Source organism: Symphalangus syndactylus, chromosome 23 (assembly GCF_028878055.3).
Source record: "Symphalangus syndactylus isolate Jambi chromosome 23, NHGRI_mSymSyn1-v2.1_pri, whole genome shotgun sequence".
NCBI classification, from domain to species: Eukaryota; Metazoa; Chordata; class Mammalia; order Primates; family Hylobatidae; genus Symphalangus; species Symphalangus syndactylus.
In genome coordinates, this window is record NC_072445.2 from 50,399,965 (window position 1) to 50,420,515 (window position 20,551).

The following is a 20,551-nucleotide window of genomic DNA, read 5'->3' on the forward strand; positions in this document are numbered from 1 at the left end:
GATGGTAGTGGTACACAGCTATAATCCCAGCTACTGGGGAGGCTGAGGCAGGAGAATCGCCTGAGCCTGGGAGGCAGAGGTTGCAGTGACCCGAGATTGTGCCACTGCACTCCAGCCTGGGTGAAAGAGTGAGACCCTGTCTCAAAAAAAAAAAAAAAAAAAAAAAAAAATACAGTTAGATAGAAGGAATAAGTTACTCAATAGTACAGTTGGGAAATTATAGTTAAAAATTATTCATTGTATATTTCAAAATAGCTAGAAGAAAAAATATAATGTTTCCAACATGAAGAAAAGATCAATGTTTATGGTGGTAGATATCCCAATTACTCTGTTTATCATTATACATTGTAAACAGGTATCAAAATATTGCACATACCCCAAAAATCTGTACAACTATTATATATCAATTTTAAATTTAGGTTTTAAATTTAAATTACTCAGTTGTGATTAAAAACAGAAATTAATTTTAAAAATAAAAACCAATTACTTACATGAAAAGTTCATTCTTCTGAAAAATAGACGTATCTGGCTGGGCGCGGTGGCTCACGCCTGTAATCCTAGCACTTTGGGATGCCGAGGTGGGCAGATCACCTGAGGTCAGGAGTTCGTGACCAGCCTGACCAATATGGTGAAACCCCGTCTCTACTAAAAATACAAAAAATTAGCCAGGTGTGGCAGGCGCCTGTAGTCCCAGCTACTAGGGAGACTGAGGCAGGAGAATCGCTTGAACCCGGGAGGCAGAGATAGCAGTGATCTGAGACAGTGCCACTGCACTCCAGCCTCGGCAACAGTGTGGGACTCTGTCACAAAAAAAAAAAAAAAAAAAGTACTTAACACCACTGAAATGTACAGTTAAAAATAGTTAAAATGGTAAAATTTGTTATGCATATCTTACCAAAATAAAAAAGATTTAAAATTTAAATAGTAAAGTTAAATGAGTTTAGTTTAATCCTTGAACAACTAATATTGTTGCAACAATGTAATAGAGAAATTATAAATTATCAAATGCTATTTAATTTTATACAATGTATCTATTTTTGAATAAATAATAGATTTACCTGGTACAAAACAATGCATCGGGAAAAGTAAATCTCCCCTTGATCCATCCAGTTCCCAGAGACAACCCTGTTAGCAGTTATTTTTACATCCTACCAGAGCTAATATATATATTTACTCCAATTACTACATGTAACACTGTATACACAATCTTGCAGCTTGCTACCAACAGAGTGAATTTCTTTTTTCTTTTCTTTTCTCTTTTTTTTTTTTTTTTGAGACAGCGTCTCACTCTGTCAGGCTGGAGTGCAGTGGTGCAAACATGGCTCACGGCAGCCTCGACCTCCTGGGCTCAAGTCTCCTCCTGCCCCAATCTTCCTAGTAGCTAGGGCTACAGCTGTGACCCATCACACCTGGCCAGAGAGTGATTTTTTTTTAATTGATTGATTGATTGAGACAGAGTCTCATTCTGTCTCCCAGGCTGGAGTGCATTGCTGTGATCTCAGCTCACCGTGACCAGTGCCTCCCAGGTTCCAGCAATTCTCCTGCCTCAGCCTCCCACGTAGCTGAAAGTATGGGAACCACACCTGGCTAATTTTTGTATTTTTAGTAGAGACAGCATTTCACCATGTTGGCCAGGCTGGCCTCGAACTCTTGACCTCAGGTGATCCACCCGCCTTGACCTCCCAAAGTGCTGGGATTAAAGGTGTGAGCCACTGCACCGGGCCCAGAGTGAACTTCTTAATTAGCTAAAATGGTCCCTTTTCCTCCAATGGGTAGATTTAAAGTAGACATTGGTAAGGATTTCTTTTCCTGAGGTTACATCTCTTGAGCACCAAGAGTGTGGCAAGTGCATTAGAGGTTTAGAGGTGAAATAAGCACCAGGTTGAGTCTAGAACTGGACCTCTGGGCCTCTGTTTCTTAGCAGCAGACTCTAAAGTTCCACCCTTCTTTTCGAACAGTTAGCTAATGACATTCATCTCTGCATCTGTCTTGAGGCAATTTAGATGTTCTAGGGTGGGTCTGTAGGTGAGGCTAATCGGCTCCAGGCCTGCAATCCAGCCACATTTCTGTAAATGATAATTGCCTACTTTGTCAGCCGTAAGTGCCTTCGGGAGGTAGTTGAATGGGACCTATGGGATCAGGAATAATTTAAAAATATTATGCTGGGCGTGGTGGCTCACACCTGTAATCCCAGCACTTTGGGAGGCCGAGGTGGGAGGATCACTTGAGGTCAAGAGTTTGAGACCAGCCTGGCCAACATGGAGAAACCCTGTGTCTACTAAAAATACAAAATTAGCTGGGCATGGTGGTACATGCCTGTAATCCCAGCTATTTGGGAGGCTGAGGCAGGAGAATCACTCGAATCTGGGAGGCGGAGGTTGTGGTGAGCCAAGATCACGCCATTGCACTCCAGCCTGGGCAACAAGAGGGAAACCTCACCTCAAAAAAAAAAAAAATTGATGCTGGCTCTTAGATTTCTGATGAGCTACTTTCAATGTAACCCTCCTTTTTGGGGCACCATGACATAGGCCATAGGAAACAGCCAACACACTCTAAAATTCTGGCATTGTCGTACTATGTTCTCTAACATTCCATCCTTTGTCAAGAAATGGTCCACGTCCCAAGATAAAATACATGATAGTCATAGTCATTTGACTGAGTGTTTCCATTTCATATGAAGGGTTAGTAAGATTATCAACGTTCAGCCTAGGCCTGAGGGGTGTTTACTTTTCTTTTCTCTTCTTTATTTATTTATTTTTTTTTGAGACAGAGTCTTATTCTGTCACCCAGGCTGGAGTGCAGTGGCAGGATCTCAGCTCACTGCAACCTCTACCTCCCAGGTTCAAGCGATTCTCCTGCCTCAGCCTCCCGAGTAGCTGGGATTACAGGTGCGCACCAACATGTCCAGCTAACTTTTTATATTTTTGGTAGAGATGGGGTTTGACCATGTTGGCCAGGCTGGTCTCAAACTCCTGACCTCGAGCGATCCGCCTGCCTTGGTCTCCCAAAGTGCTGGGATTACAGGCGTGAGCTACCATGCCTGGCCTACTTTTCTTAAAACTACCTTTAACTTAGATGATTCTACCATTTAGTGTCTTTTATACCAAATTCTGATATGAATTTCTCATCATTTTTCAAACTTCTTTTTGTTTTTTTGAGATGGACTCTCACTCTGTCGCCCAGGCTGGAGTGTAGTCACGCAATCTCAGCTCACTGCAACCTCTGCTTCCTGGGTTCAACTGATCCTCCCGCCTCAGCTTCCCAAGTTGCTGGAACTACAGGCATGTGCCACCACACCAGGCCTAATTTTAGTATTTTTAGTACAGACGGGGTTTCACTATGTTGGCTAGGCTGGTCTCAAACTCCTGACCTCAAGTGATCCACTCACCTCCGCCTCACAAAGTGTGGAATTACAGGCATGCGCCACTGTGCCCAGCCTCAAACTTCTTTTTATTTACAAATAACAGAAAACACTACCAAATTGGCTTATATTAAAAAATATGGCTGGGCGCGGTGGCTCACGCTTGTAATCCCAGCACTTTGGGAGGCCGAGGCGGGCGGATCACGAGGTCAGGAGATCGAGACCACGGTGAAACCCCGTCTCTACTAAAAATACAAAAAAATTAGCCGGGCGTGGTGGCGGGCGCCTGTAGTCCCAGCTACTCGGAGAGGCTGAGGCAGGAGAATGGCATGAACCCGGGAGGCGGAGCTTGCAGTGAGCCGAGATCGCGCCACTGCACTCCAGCCTGGGCGACAGAGCGAGACTCTGTCTCAAAAAATATATATATATATATGTTATTAGCTTGTGTAGCTTGGTCTTACCATCTTGGTCTAGATTTTACTTCAATCAAGGCTGGTGAAGGAAACCAGACTATTTCACCCCCAAGATATGCCTTTTGGCATACATATTTGTTGCTGTTGTTATTTTATTTTATTTTTTGAGACAGGATCTTGCTGTGTCACCCAGGCAAGAATGCAGTGGCATGATCATGGCTCACTGCAGCCTCAACCTCTTGGGGTCAAGCAATCCAGGCTGCTTCAGTAGAATTTTTTGTAAAGACAAGGACTTGCTTTATTGCCGAGGCTGGTCTTGAACTCCTGGGCTCAAGCTATACTCTTGCCTTAGCCTCCCGAAGTGCTGGGATTACAGGCATGAGCCACCACAGCCATCCTGGCATAAATATTTTTAAGCTAGAGACAATTGGGAAGCAATAGTTTATAGAAAAGTTCTGTTTGAGCTGCTCCTTCTTACCTATGGCTGGCCATAAAAATTCCCATGAAAAAGACGCAGAAGGGATCCTGCTTACCCTTTCTGTGTAAAGACAGACATGCAGATTATCATCCACTTAGCTCGAAGACTGGAACTAGCGGGCCAGAGGAATCTGGAGCAGACTTTATTACCTTCCCATTATTTCCCCACCTTTTGGGAGCCTGAAGCTGCTTGTTCCTTTGTCTTGTCACTTCTAAATTATTGCTCTTTGTTAGGTATGCGTTCTAAGCCAGGACTCTTAGCCACCATTTTGAGAGATACTTTCAAATTGGGATTTCTCCTGCACGGTGGGCACAGCAGGCATTAAAAATAAAAAAAAAATGCTTGTTTTTCTCTTGTTGATCTGTCTTTTGCTACAGAGATGTCCCAGCTATGAACTTAGAAAGGTTGAGAAAAGAAATTACATTTTCTCCCCTTCACTGAATTGGGAAGAAGTTTAAATAAAAATATCATCAGGAAATATCTCTATTCCTTGTTTCGGGAAGATTGGAGTTATTCTCTGGCTCCACAGGGAAACAAGATGGGTGCCTGCAGCAGCATCTTCCCGGATTCAATTCAATAAAAACGTTTTGAAAGTGTGCCTTTCAACAATCCCAGCAAAAGTCTAATTTTGTTTTATTTGTTTGATTGGGTTACATAATTGTTCCTGAACAGATTCATGTGGCCAGGAGAGTGTAATATTCTAATTAGCTGGACTAAGTCACAGGAACTATTTTTTTCTTTAGATGACAATCTTATGGAGATGTAATTCACATACCATAAAATCTACCCCATATGAACTCTTTGAAAGTAGGACATGGAGTGATACCATCTAAAGCACTTGGACTGGCTGGGCGCGGTGGCTCATGCCTGTAATCCGAGCACTTTGGGAAGCTGAGGCGGGTGAGTCATCTGAGGTCAGGAGTTTGAGACCAGCTTGGCCAACATGGTAAAAACCCATCTCTACTAAAAATACAAAAATTAGCCAGGTATGATAGCGCATGCCTGTAATCCCAGCTGCTAGGGAGGCTGAAGCAGGAGAATAGCTTGAACCTGGGGGGCAGAGGCTGCAGTAAGCTGAGATAGCACCACTGCACCCCAGCCTGGGCGACAGAGTGAGACTCCATCTCAAAAGAAAAAATAAATAAATAAGCACTTGGACTGAAAGTTGAGGAGGTGAGGTTTCCCAGTGTAGAATGGGCACCGATATTATTAAAGAAAGGGTGAATGGATACTGGCCCCCAAAATTGAATTTCTAAGGATCTTACCTTAAGGGAACTGTATACTGTGGATTTGTAGAGTTTAGTAATTACTCCCTGTGTTGCCTCCCTGGGAGGTGCAGTTTAAAACAAATTACTCATTGCTTTGCTTTTCTTATTTTATTATCCTCCATATTCATTTTTTTTCTACAAATGTTGCAAAGTCTTAGTTCAGCCAGGCACAGTGTCTCATGCCTGTAATCCTATCATGTTGGGAGACCGAGGTGGGAGGATCACTTGAGGCCAGGAGTTAGAGACTGGCCTGGGACGCATGGCAAGACTGTCTCTACAAAAAAATTTTAACAATTAGCCAGGCATAGTGGCACATGCCTGTATCCCAGCTACTCAGGAGGATTGCTTGAGCCCAGGAGTTTGAGGCTGCTGTGAGCTATTATCAGGCCACTGCACTCCAGCCTGGGCAACAGAGGGAGAGCCTTTCTCTAAAAAAAGAAAAAGTCTTAGTTCCCGGACTTATATTCACTTCTGTACCTGGCTCTGTGTTTGTGTATGGTAAAATAAAAGTTTTCTGAATTTCCTTATTTAAAAATCACTTTCTTTGTTCAATCATAGTGTTAATTCTCCAGCAATAGCCTGGGAAGACTGTATGGTTGATTGAGAAATACCTCTATTAGGGCTTCCCAATGAGCTCTCTATGCCATAGCATGGTTCACAGGCTCACTTAATGTAGGGTAAAGGTTAAGAGCACAGACTGGTCATCAGATGGAATCAGATACCACTTAATAATTCAGTAAATTAGGCCGGGCATGGTGGCTCACGCCTGTAATCCCAACACTTTGGGAGGCCGAGGCGGGCGGATCATGAGGTCAGGAGATTGAGACCATCCTGGCTAACATGGTGAAACCCTGTCTCTACTAAAAATACAAAAAATTAGCCGGGCGTGGTGGCAGGCACTTGGAGTCCCAGCTACTCGGGAGGCTGAGGCAGGAGAATGGCTTGAACCCAGGAGGCGGAGCTTGCAGTGAGCCAAGATCGTTCCACTGCACTCCAGCCTGGGTGACAGAGCGGGACTCCGTCTCAAAATAAATAAATAAATAAAATAAATAATAATAATAATTCGGTAAATTAGGCTGAGTGCGGTGGCTCGTGCCTATAATCCCAGCACTTTGGGAGGCTGAGATGTGTGGATCACCTGAGGTCAGGAGTTCGAGACCAGCCTGGCCAACATGGTAAAACCCTGTCTCTACTAAAAATACAAAAAATCAGCCAGGCATGGTGGTGCATGCCTGTAGTCTCAGCTACTTAGGAGGCTGAGGCAGGAGAATCGCTTGAACCCAGAAGGCAGAGGTTGCAGTGAGTAGAGATCGTGCCATTGCACTCCAGCCTGGACAACAGAGTGGGACTCCATCTCAAAAGAAAAAAAAAAATCAGTAAATTTGGGCAAGTCACTTGAACTCCCTGAACTTCTGTTTGCATATATATTTTTTAAGAGAGGGGATCTCTCTGTGTTGCCCAGGCTGGAGTGCAGTGGCTATTCCCAGGCATGATTATAGCACAGTACAGCCTCAAACATCTGGGCTCAAGTGAGTCTCCTGCCTCAGCATCCTGTGTAGCTAGGACTACAGGTGTGCGCTGCTGTGTCCAGCTTGAACTTTGGCTCCTTATCAGAAAACTGAAACTAAAATTATATCCCAAATGACAGTAGTGAGGATTATAAATTAGAAGATACATGTATAAGGAAAGAGAGGAAATAACATTTTCTTGAATTTGTCTTACGATCTAAGAAATGAGTTTAGAAGAAATACTTGAATGTACTTCTTGGAGCTAAGGCCTTAAGAGTCAAGTTCTGGTATCAAAATATCTTCTAGGGAGGATGAATCCTGTTAACGGAAGTCTTTCTGTTTTTCTGAGAGTTGAATAGGGTTTGCATATGCAAAGTTCCACTGGGAGGGCTGGAAGCTGGGTAAATCTATGAGGGGAGAAAAAAAAATAAATGACATTGGTGCTGAAGGGGTACTTGGGTGTGCTGGGGCTGGCAACTATGGGCTTTCAAGGGCTGGTTTTTGGCATTTCTTCCCAACTTCATGTTCAGAGGCATCATGCTGGCAGTGCGAAATCGGTTATGGTGGGATTATTTATACTACAGAAATTGGCAAGTCTGCACATCAGCCCTTCCCACTCCCAAAGAGCTAACTAGTAAATATTTACCAGCCCAACACTAGATAAAATACCTCTATGTCTGAACAGTGAAAAAAGTTGCTTTGGAAAACAGGGCTATCTGAAGAAGTGGTTGTTTGTTTTTTGTTTTTGTTTTCAGATTTTTTGTTTCTCATTCTTCCCTTGATGTCTTTAGAAATTCCCTCTTATTCGCGAATGTTTTATGCAGGTGAATTCTTTTTTTTTTTTTTTCTTTTTTTGAGATGGAGTCTTGCTCTGTCGCTGTCGCCCAGGCTGGAATGCAGTGGCGTGATCTCAGCTCATTGCAACCTCTGCCTCCCAGGTTCAAGGGATTCTCTAGCCTCAGCCTCTCGAGTAGCTGGGATTACCAGTGTGCACTACCACACCCAGCTAATTTTTGTACTTTTTGATAGAGACAAAGTTTCACCATATTGGCCAGGCTGGTCTCGAACTTCTGACCTGAAGTGACCCATCCACCTCGGCCTCCCAAAGTGCAGGGATTATAGGAGTGAGCCACTGTGCCCAGCCTGCAGGTGAATTCTTGAAAGAGATGAGGACAAGGGTGCAACTGCTATCTAAGTACTGACAAATGGTAGCAATAATTGTCTTTATTAGTATTATTCATTTAAAAAATAACAAATAGTGCCTTTTCTTCCCCATGAGGCTGCTATTGGGGTTGCTTTCCTTGACCAGAACACATTCTTCTTCACCTGCTTCTTGGCAGGATATAGCTCAGGGCCCCCAATTATGAGAAGCCATTGCCCCCTTTGAGTCCCAAGTGAGCTGGGACATTCTCTCTGAGGAGGTGACATTTAAGGAAAAGCCTAGAATAAGAAGCAGCCAAGAGTGTGAGGAAGCAAGGGAAAGCATTCCAGGCAAAGGGAACTGTAAATTCAAAGGCTCCGTGGGGGGAAAAAGGCCAGTGAAACCAGAATGTATGAAGGAGGTAAGAGCGGGATGAGATGAGGTTTAGAAGTAGGCAGAGATCAGCTACACCTGGTCTGCTACACTCTTAATCAGCAAGAGATATTTAATGCCCTCAAGGAGCTTGTCAGGAATTATAATGTCAATTGTCCCAATGCTCAACATTGACTAAAGCTTGGTTGATAGATACAATATAAATAGAGGATTGCCTTAAGGGTATGGAGTGCATGCTTGTCTCTAAAAATCTATCTGTGGGTTAAGTCAGATGAGCTGAGAGCTGGACTGCACTGTTGACAGGTGCTGTGACTCAATGTCACACAGTCAGATAAAGGGATATGTGGCAGCCAGTGTCCAAGATGACCCCAATGGTCCCTACCTTTGTATTTATGGCATAGTTCTTTTTTTTTTTTTTTTTTTTTTTTGAGATGGAGTCTCGCTCTGTCACCCAGGCTGGAGTGCAGTGGCACGATCTTGGCTCACTGCAACCTCCACCTCCTGGGTTGAAGTGATTCTCCTGCCTCAGCTTCCTGGGTAGCTGGGACTACAGGCACCCGCCACCATGCCCAGCTAATTCTTTTTTATTTTTAGTAGAGATGGAGTTTCACCATGTTAGCCAGGATGTCTCCATCTCCTGACCTTGTGATCCACCCGCCTCGGCCTCCCAAAGTGTTGGGATTACAGCCGTAAGCCACCGCTCCCAGTCTCCCTTTGTATTTATATATTCCCATCCCACGTTGAATATGGCAGACTAGTATCACCACCAGGATATTGACGAAATGACACTGTGTGATTTCTGAGGCTACATCATAGAAGACGTTGTAGCATATGCCTTGCTGTAGCTCACTACTCACTCACCTCCCAGGTCCCAGTGATTCTCCCTTGGATCATTTGCTCTGGGGAAGTCAATGGCCATGTCATGAGGACACTTACTTAAGTAGCCCTATGAAGAAGTCCACATGGGGCGGATCTGAGCCTCCTGCCAACAACCAGCACAACTTGCCAACTATCAGAATGAGCCAGCTTGTAGTAAATCCTCCATCCCTAGACAAGACTTCAAATAACTACCACCCTGGCTGCCACCCTGACTGCCACTTCATGAAATACCCAAGCCAGAACCACTCCAAGTAAGCTGCTCCTGAATTGCTGACTACAGAAACTGTATGAGAAAATAAATGTTTACTTCTGTTTTAAGACAATAAATTTTGAGGTATGTAGTTATGCAGTAGTAGATTAAAGCAGACATTATAATAATCCTAATTTGCTATAATAACAATAACGCTGTTCATTAAGGGTGTTGTCTGTGAGTTTGGGCAAGTGACTTAACTTTGCTATACTTCAGTTTTCTCATCTGTCAAAAGGGACTAATAAGGCCTGGTCAGGTGGCTCATGTCTGTAATCCCAGCACTTTGGGAGGCCAAGGTGAGTGGATCACTTGAGCCCAGCCTGAGCAACATAGCAAAACCCCACCTCTACTAAAAATACAAAAAACTAGCCTGGTGTGGTGGCATGTGCCTATAGTCCCAGCTACTCAGGAGGCTGAGGTGGGAACATCACCTGAGCTTGGGAAGTCGAGGGTGCAGTGAGCTGTGATTGAGCCATTGCATTCCAGCTTGGGTGACAAAAGTGAGACTTTGTCAAAAAAAATCCATGTCTCAGAATGTTTATAACATTAAATTATATAATAGATATAGACATTTTAAAGAATAAAATAGAATCATAGATAGCATATAATAGAAACTCGATAAATGTCATCCATTATTATTTGCTATTCTTTTTTTTTTTTTTCTAAGACGGAATCTCTCTCTGTTGCCCAGGCTGGAGTGCAGTGGTGTGATCTGAGCTCACTGCAACCTCCGCCTCCCAGGTTCAAGCAATTCTCCTGCCTCAGCCTCCTAAGTAGCTAGGATTACAGGCGTATGCCACAATGTCCAGCTAATTTTTGTATTTTTAGTAGAGATGGGGTTTCACCATGTTGACCAGGCTGGTCTCAAACTCCTGATCTTGTGATCCGCCCACCTCAGCCTCCCAAAGTGCTGGGATTACAGGTGTGAGCCACCACGCCCAGCTGCTGTTCTTTTTTTAATTTTAAAAAATGTTTTTGATAAAAGGTCTCACTCTGTTGCCCAGGCTGGAATGCAGTGGCCTGACCACAGCTCACTGCAGCCTTGAAATCCTGGGCTCAAGGAATCCCCCCACCTCAGCCTCCTGAGTAGCCTCCTGGGGCTACAGGCACACCTCATGGCATCCAGCTATTTTTTTTTTTTCTTTTTTTGAGACAGGTTCTCAGTATGTTGCCCAAGCTGGTCTCAAACTGCTGGCCACAAGTGATCCTCTTAGCTCAGTCTCCCAAAGTGTGAGATTACAGGCCTGAGTCACCATGCCCAGCCTGCTGTTACTCTTATTACTATTATTTTTTATTTTTTAATGTTAATTTTAACCAAATCTGCTTCTCCTTCTGTTTTTCAAAATCCATTACTAACACAACAACCTACGCAGTTAAAACAACAACAGTCAAACACCAGAAACCTGGACATTATCCTTGACTGATTTTACTTTTCACTCTTCACATCCAATCAACCATTAAGTTCCAATCACTATATCTTCTAAAGACTTTCAGAGTATTGCCTTTATTCCTACTCCCACTGCCTTAGCTCAGGTCCCCATCAACTCCTATCTGGACTATTAAACAGATTCCTAAATGGTTCCCTGCCTCTAATCGCTTCCCCCAAATTGCTTTTCACACTGCAGCCAGTGATCTATCTACAATACAAATATAATAAAACCATTCCCCTGGTGAAAACCTTTCCCTGGTCCTCTGACAACTGCAGAAGGCAGTTGCTCACTGCTCACTCGCCTCCCAGGTTCCAGTGATTCTCCTGCTTCAGCCTCCTGGATAGCTGGGATTACAGGCAGGTACCACCACACCCGGCTAATTTTTGTATTTTTAGTAAAGATGGAGTTTCACCATGTTAGCCAGGCTGGTCTCAAACTCCTGACCTCAGGTGATCTGCCCGCCTCGGCCTCCCAAAGTGCTAGGATTACAAGCGTGAGCCACCATGCCCAGCCAGCTGTGGATTCCTACTTACGATTCAAAATTTGACCCAAGCATTCTTTTCTCCAGGAAAGAACTAACCAAATAACTAAATAAATTAAATAAGATTTCTCAGATGCCTTAGTTTGGGTTAAGCCTCCTTTCTTTAACATACAATATATATCTGAGGTCCAGGTAAAATATTCGGGACACCCTTATACCAAAAAATTACTCATTGTTTTTCTGAAATTCAAATTCAACTAGGCATCCTGTTTTTGTTTTCTGAATCTGGCAACACTGTCTCCTCACTTTCTATTATATATTGTATATATTTTATCTCTCACATATATACCCCTCCCTTGAAAGGACTTGCAAGAAAAGGACTTAGTGGAAATCTCTCGCAGGAAGGAACCAGGTCTTTTTAAATTATTTATTTATTTATTTATTAAATCTCTGATTCCCTAGTGGCTGGCAAATTATCTGACACACCCGGATACATTAGTTAGAATCTTCTGGCTGCAAGTAGTAGAAACAAACTCAAGCCCAATTAAGCAATGAAGGATTTATGGTAATGAGAATTCCAGAGCCAGAGTGCAGCTGGCTTCGAGAAGCCCAGGAGCCCATTGCTCTCTCTTCTCTCATCTGTTTCTCTCAACTCCTGAGCTCCCTTCTTCTCTAATTGCCAGGCCTTTCTCTGCTACTCAATTCACTTGGAAGATAGCTGAGCAGCCCTCCTGATGGTTACATCTCCTTCATTCGAGATAGACACTAATGTCTCTTAACCCCAATTCCAATCTCTGGGGAGGGTACTGGGTTCAGTCAGTTGAGTCTAGGAAGGGAGGGTCGTGTAATAACAGGGGCTCGCCTGTGACTGTGTATTTTTTTGGTTTTTAATGTTTTTGGGGGGGACAAGGTCTTGCTCTGTCGCCCAGGCTGGAGTGCAGTGGTGTCCTTATAGCTCACTGTATCCTCAAACTCCTGGGCCTGAGGGCTCCTCTTGCTTCAGCCTCCCAAGTTGCTGGGATTACAGGTGCACACCACCATGCCAGGATAATTAAAAAAAAAAATTTTTTTTAGAGATGGGGTCTTGCTATGTTGCCCAGGCTGGTCTCAAACTCCTGGCCTCAAGCAATCTTCCAGTCTTGGCCTCCCAAAGCACTGGAATTACAGGCGTGAGCCACTGTGCCCTGGCCTCACCCTGTGGTTTGATAGTGGAGGAAGAACAGACGCTGAGAAGGTTTCTACTGCATAGATGCTGTATTAGAGTTCTCCAGACAACAAAGCCCATAGTACACGTGTGTGTGTTTGTGTGTGTGTGTGTGAGACAGAGAGAGAGAGATTGAGAGATTGAGATTATAGAGGCTGGTAAGTGCAAATATTTAGGGTGGGCTGGCAGACTGGAGACCCAGGGGAGAGTGGGTATTGCAGTTCAAGTCCAAAGGCTGTCTGCTGGCAGAATCCGCTCCTGTTCCAAGGTCAGTCTTTTGTTCTACTCGCCTTCATCTGATTGTGTGAGACCCACTCACATCAGGGAGGGAAGTCTGCTTTACTCAAAATCCTCTGATTTAAATGTTAATCTCAACCAAAAACACCCTCATTGAAACATCCAGATACTCAAACATTTGTGGAATTCAACTACTTTTGTTGCCTACTACATTTAAACAGTGTTGCTCTGTGAAGAACCTCACATAAATTGTGATCTCAGAATCTCAGAACCAAGAATAGTTAGGTCTTCTTCTGAGCCTTGGTTTGTTTTATCCCATGAACTCTGAATCATGTAACATATCATATTTCTCTCTTTTGATTCTAGAGAGGTTGGACTTTAATTAGTGTTTCTTTTCTAGCAAATGTGCAGTACCTTACAGATGCATTTTATACACTAACCTCATTCCTGTGTACATAATACCGTCCAAACAATTCTCATTTTTCATTTCTTAATTGCCTCAATTTGTTTTTAAGTTTATTTAACAGGACTTTATGGGAAGAGCATGAGTTAATAAAGAAAGCGCTTGTCAAAATTCTTGATCTCCTTTTCCTAGAGGCAAGACCAATGATTCTAAAATGAGCAGTTTGTAGTCTTTCAAAAGTCCTCATATGACACGATTCCCACATCCTTTCCATTTCAGCAGTCCTGTTTACAGGTTTAAAAGAAGCCCAGCATGTATCATCAATCTCTTACCATTCGAAGCATAATGAAAGTCAAGTGCTCAATGCTGCAAAACATTGAGCTGTTAAACACCTCCAGACATTTTTTTTTTTACCAGCTTAAATTGCTCTTCTTTTACCATCTTAAAACATATGCTCTTTTCCTCAGATCTTCAAAAATGTTGACTTCTAAAAGTGGGCCTTTGTTCTGGGGTGGTAGAGCTGAAAAGCAAGTCAAAAATAAGAGAAGAGCTGAGAGCAAAAACAGAGCCAAGAGAAGAGGGTCTTTGAGATGACGTCTGAATCTGTTCAATAAACATGGCTGGCATAGCTGGGCGCGGTGGCTCATGCCTGTAATCCCAGCACTTTGGGAAGCTGAGGTGGGTGGATCACCTGAGGTCAGGAGTTCAAGACCAGCATGGCCAACATGGTGAAACACTGTCTCTACTAAAAATACACAAAGTAGCCAGGTGTGGCGGCACATGCCTGTAATCCCAGTTACCCGGGAGACTGAGGCAGGAGAATCAGTTGAACCTGGGAGTGCAGGTTGCAGTGAGCCAAGATCATACCACTGTACTCAAGCCTGGGTGACAAGAGTGAAACTCTGTCTTAAAATAATAATAATAATAATAATAATAATAATAATAATAATAGCTCTATATAATTAAGTGTAGGACATTACATTGCAACCACTATATTTTTGGTAAATGCAGCAATAGGATATTCACTACGAGTTGAGGCTTTCCATGTTGTCCATTTGGTGTCCCCGAAACAGTCCTTGAGTGCAGCAGCTTTACAAAGTACATGCCAAAATGGAAGAGGCCAGAGCATCATTACCATTTTACTTCTGTTATCATGTTACTCCCTTGCCCTGATTAAAAAAAAAATAGTAGTCCTGGCCAGGTGTGGTGGCTCATGCCCGTAATCCCAGTACTTTGGGAGGCTGGGGCAGGTGGATCACTTGAGGTCAGGAGTTTGAGACCAGCCTGACCAACACGGCGAAACCCCATCTCTACTAAAAATACAAAAATTAGCCAGTTGTGGTGGCTCAGCCCTGTAGTCCCAGCTACTCGGGTTGCTGAGGCAGGAGAATCGCTTGAACTGGGAGGTGGAGGCTGCAGTGAGCCAAGATCGTACCTCTGCACTCCAGCTAGGGCGGCAGAGTGATACTGTCTCAAAAAAAGAAAAAAAAATAGTAGTCCTAAACAGAAGTTTCTAAAGATGATATAGAATTTCATTAAAAGGTTAGCACTGTGTATTTCAGATATAACAAATAGTCACCTGAAGAAATATGAGAGGGAAAAAATTGGTAATTTCACCATGAAATGAATACTTTTGTAATTATTCTTGAAGGAGTGAAATAATTAATAGATGAAAATAGTATATGGATTACGTGACATCTTCCCCCAAAGGACAAAAAATAGGGAAAACTAGCAGAGGTCTCAAGAAGATCCTAAGCTGAGCTGAGAGGCTATTTTGAGAAAATACTTGATGCGAGTATTACTTTATTGTCTCTGCTCTTCCGTGAGCTGCATGCTGTGAAAGCCAGAGCTGAAATAATAAAGTCTAAGATGTCAAATACTAACACTGGGCGGCAAGAGGGCATTTAGGCTTGCAGGGGAGCAGGGGAGGTAAAGGTATTGGTGCTGGGCAAGTGTGTCCAAATGAACCTGAGAGAGTAACAAAGTGAGGGAAAGCAAAGAAGATATGAAATACATAGTGAAATTTGAAGGTGAGACAGAGGCAAGAAGAAGAATGGCTCAGGAAGGCCTTTCTAACACCAGGTTTTTCCCCTGCTGTTTTCATGAAGTTATCAAGAAAGGGGCAGGGCACATAGCACAGTCTCAGTAGCATCTCTTGCTTCTCAGCTCCTCCTGCTCTTACTAGCCTCCCCTGTTGGAACCTACCTATAAGCCAGCCATGCCTGGGGCTTTTGAAGAGAAGGTTACTGAAAACAGCTGGACAAGGGGCCTGGAGGAAAAGCAGTTTTTATCAAGGGCGATTCCTGATGCCATCTGCACATAAGGACTAAGCAAAGTGCTCAATAGTCCTGTTGCAATAAAACTCTAACTTTTTCCGTCTCCTTGCTTCTCTTCTAGGTTTTAATTTAATTATTAGTTTTAAAAAGAACTTTAAAGTTTTGCCTTTCTCTTAATTCAACCCAATTTTCTATATTTATCTCCTTTTTTTCTTTTCTTTTCCTTTTTTTTCTTTTTCTTTTCTTTTTTTTGAGATGGAGTCTTGCTCTGTTGCCCAGGCTGGGGTGCAATGGCGTGATCTCAGCTCACTGCAATCTTCGCCTCCCGGGTTCAAGCGATTCTCTTTCCTCAGCCTCCTGAGTAGCTGGGATTATAGGTGTATGCCACCATGTCTGGCTAAGTTTTGTAATTTTAGTAGAGATGATGTTTCACTGTGTTGGCCAGGCTAGTCTTGAACTCCTGACCTCGAGTGAGCCTCCTGCCTCAGCTGCCCAAGTGCTGGGATTAGCAGCCACTGCGGCTGGCTAATTTTTGTATTTTTAGTAGAGACGGGCCTTCACCATATTGGCCAGGCTGTTCTCGAACTTCTGACCTCCAGTGATCCACCTGCCTCGGCCTCCCAAAGTGTTGGGATTACAGGTGTGAACCACTGTGCCCGGCTAATTTTTGTATTTTTAGTAGAGACGGGGTTTCACCACTTTGGTCAGGCTGGTCTCAAACTCCTAACATCCAGTGATCCGCCCGCCTTGGTCTCCCAAAGTGTTGGGATTACAGGAGTGAGCCACTACACCCAGCTTGTTTTTATCTCTTTTTATCAGAACACTTTATTGCAGTGCACAGCAATACAAAGAGATTAACTCAATCCACAGTGTGTTATTCTTCTATAACTAATTTAGATCTCCACCATAATTAGATTAGCTATACATTGCAGAGTGAAACATCACATTTGGCCCTCTAAAGGCTAATTGGTTGTTAAAGAACTTGTCAATCACCTACCCTTTATCCTTCTGAAATTTTGGGATCCAAACTTTAAAAAATTATTTTTAGTTTTGTAATAATTTCACATACAAAAACTGTATATGTAACAAATGTAAATTGTGATGCTTAGTAATAAAATGAATACCTGTGAATTCACTGCCTAATTTAAGAACAAGGCAACAATACCATTGTGTCAAACTATTTCCAACTTACCAATAATTTTTCATAGCTAATTCTTTTGGTAATGTATCTCAGAAGTTATCAGCAAACTGAAGGTCATCTAGATTTTCTTCTATGTTATCTTCTAGAAGTTTTATAGATTTGCATTTTATGTTTAGGCCTATGATCCATTTTGAGTTAATTTCTGTGAAAGATGTAGGGACTGTGTCTAGTTTTATTTTGTTTCATGTGGATATCTAGTTATTCCAGCACCATTCATTGAAAAAATGATCCTTTCTGCATTGAATTGTGTTTGCTCCCTTATCAAAGATCAGTTGACTATACATTTGTGGGTCTAGTCCACAGATGTATCTGTCTATTCTTTCACCAGTGTCAGGTTGTTTCAATACTGTAGCATTAGAATAAGTCTTCAAGTGTCAGTCCTCTAAATTTGTTCTTCTATTTCAATATTTGTGTTAGCTCTTCTGGGTCTTCTGTCTCTCTGCATAAATTTTAGAAAGAGCATGTTGATACACAAAAAATAGCTTGCTGGAATTTTTATTGGGATTGAGTTGAATCTAGAGATCAACTTGAGGAAAGTTGACATCTTCAAAATATTAAATCTTTCTATCCATGAACATGGACTATCTCTCCATTTATCCAGATCTTGGATTTCTTTCATGAGAGGTTTATAGTTTTACTCATGTAGAGCTTGTACATATTTTGTTAGGTTTATACCTAAGTATTTCTCTTTTTTTTTTTTTTTGAGACAGAGTCTCACTCTGTTGCCCAGGCTAGAGTGCAGTGGTACAATCTCGGCTCACTGCAACCTCCGCTTCGTGGGTTAAAGCTATTCTCCTCCCTCAGCCTCCTCGGTAGCCGGGATTACAGGTGTACACTACCACGCCCGGCTAATTTTTGTACTTTTAGTAGAAACAGGGTTTCACTATGTTGGCCAGGCTGGTCTTGAATTCCTGACCTCAGGTGATCTGCCTGCCTGGGCCTCCCAAAGTGCTGGGATTACAGGCATGAGCCACCATGCCCAGCCCTCTTTTTTGATGGTAATGTAAATAGTGTTGTGTTTTAAATTTCAAATTTCAATTGTTAATTTCTGGTATATAGAAATACAATTGATGTTGTATATTAACCTTGTATCCTGCATCATTGCTATAATCACTTAAATTACAGGAGGCTTTTTGTTGATTATTTGGAATTTTCTTTTTTTTTCTTTTTTTTTTTTTTTTTTTGAGATGGAGTTTGCCTGTGTAGCCCAGGCTGGAGTGCAGTGGCGCAAGCTCCGCCTCCCAAGTTCACACCATTCTCCTGCCTCAGCCTCCCCAGTAGCTGGGATTACAGGCACCCGCCATCACACACAGCTAATTTTTTGTGTGTGTTTTTAGTAGAGATGGAGTTTCACTGAGTTAGCCAGGATGGTCTTGATCTCCTGACCTCATGATCCACCTGCCTCAGCCTCCCAAAGTGCTGGGATTACAGGCGTGAGCCATCGCGCCCGGCCGATTATTTGGAATTTTCTACATAGTCATATCAATCTGCAAACACAGTTTTATTTCTTCCTTCCCAATCAATATACATTTTGTTTACTTTCTTGTCTTATTGCATTAGTTAGAACTTCCAGTGTGTTGTTGAATAAAACGGGTGAGAGGGAGTATCCTTGTCATGTTCCCAATTTTAAAGGGAAAGCATCTAGTTTTTCACCATTAAGTCTAATGTTAGCCATCTGGTTTCTGTAGATGTTCTTTATTAAGTTGAGGAAGTTCCTTTCTATTTCTAGTTTGTGGGTTTTTATCATGGATGAGGGTTAGATTGTATGAAATGTTCTTTCTGCATCTATTGACAGGATTATATGATTTTCCTTCTTTGGCCTGTTGATATGATGGATTACATTAATTGGTTTTCGAGTGTTGAACCAGCCTTGCATAACTGGACTAAATTCCACTTGGTCATGGTGTCTATTCTTTTTATAGATTGTTGCATTTTATTAGCTAATATTTTGTTGAGGATGTTGGCATCTATATTCACAAAAGATATTTGTCTGTAGTTTTCCATTCTTGTAGTTTCTTTGTCTGATTTTGATGTTAGGATAATGCTGGCTTCATAGAATAAATTGGAAAGTTTTCACTCTGCTTTCTTTTTTTTTTTTTTTTTTGAGACGGAGTCTCACTCTGTCACCCAGGCTGGAGTGCAGTGGCGCGATCTCGGCTCACTGCAAGCTCCGCCTCCCGGGTTCACGCCATTCTCCTGCCTCAGCCTCTCCGAGTAGCTGGGACTACAGGCGCCTGCCACCACGCCCGGCTAATTTTTTTGTATTTTTAGTAGAGACGGGGTTTCGCTGTGGTCTCGATCTCCTGACCTCGTGATTCGCCCACCTCGGCCTCCCAAAGTGCTGGGATTACAGGCGTGAGCCACCACGCCCGGCTTCACTCTGCTTTGTTTTCTAGAAAATATTACAGACAATTGGTATAATTTCTCCCTTAAATATTTGGCAGAATTTTACAGTCAATCCATTTGTGACGGCGTGCTTTCCATTTTGGGTGATTACTAACAAATGATTCAATATCTTTAATAGATACAGGCTTATGCACATAATCTATTTCTCCTTGTATAAGTCTGGTTGATTGTGTTATCAAGAAATTGCTCCATTTCATCTAGGTTACTAAATTTGTGGCCATCGAGTTGTTAATAATATGCCTTTATTATGTTTTTAATGTCCATGAGATCTGTAGTGATGGCCATTCTTTCGTTTCTGTTTTTTAGTAACCTGGCTGACAGTTTATTAGTTTTATTGATCTTTTCAATAAACCAGCTTTTGGCTTCATTGATTTTCTCTATTGAGTTCCTGTTTCCAATTTCATTGAGTTCTGTCATAATTTTCATTATTTTCTTCTGCTTGCTTTTGATTTAATTTGCTGTTTTTCTAGTCTCCTAAGGTGGAAGCTTAGATGATTGATTTTTAGATCTTTTTTCTAATATATGCCTACAATGCTCTAAGCAATGCTTCCACTGCAACCCACAAATGTTGGCAAGTTGTATTTTCATTTTCATTTAGTTCAAAATATTTTTAAATTTCTCTTGAGACTTCTCTGATCCACGTGTTATTTGGAAGTGTGTTTTGGGGGTTTTCCAGGTATTTTTCCATCACTGATTTCTAGTTTACTTCTATTGTGGCCTAAGAACATACTTCATTTGGCTTCTATTCTTTCAAATTTGTTAAGGTGTGTTTTGTGATTCAGAAAGTGATTTGTCTTGTGACTGTTCTGTTAGTTTGAGAAGAATGTGTATTCATCTGCTGCATGAAGTATTCTATAGATGTCAATTAGACTTAGTTGATTGATTCAGTTCAACTATGTCCTTGCTGATTTTCTGCTTAATGGGCCTGTTAATACTTTTTTTCTTTCTTTCTTTCTTTTTTTTTTTTTGAGACAGAGTTTCGCTCTGTCACCCAGGCTGGAGTGCAGTGGCATGATCTCAGCTCACTGCAACCTCCACCTCCTGGGTTCAAGCGATTCTCCTGCCTCAGCCTCCCAAGTAGCTGGGACCACAGGCGTGCGCCACCACGCCAGGCTAATTTTTCGTATTTTTAATAGAGATGGGATTTCACCATGTTGACCAGGCTGGTCTCGAACTCCTGACCTCAAGGGATCCACCCGCCTCTGCCTCCCAAAGTGCTAGG

The 20,551-nt window shown here is 42.4% G+C and overlaps 1 protein-coding gene across 1 annotated transcript in view; it reads right to left on the bottom strand.

Annotated features, from left to right (window-relative positions):
• Positions 1-13,544: 13,544 nt before the first annotated feature.
• Positions 13,545-20,551, bottom strand: part of E2F3 (E2F transcription factor 3) — a 107,569-nt gene continuing 100,562 nt past the window's right edge. The window contains exon 7 of the mRNA XM_055263723.2: positions 13,545-13,966. Coding sequence (XP_055119698.1) covers positions 13,881-13,966 — 86 coding nt within the window. The 3' untranslated portion in view covers positions 13,545-13,880. The remainder of the gene's footprint in view (positions 13,967-20,551) is intronic.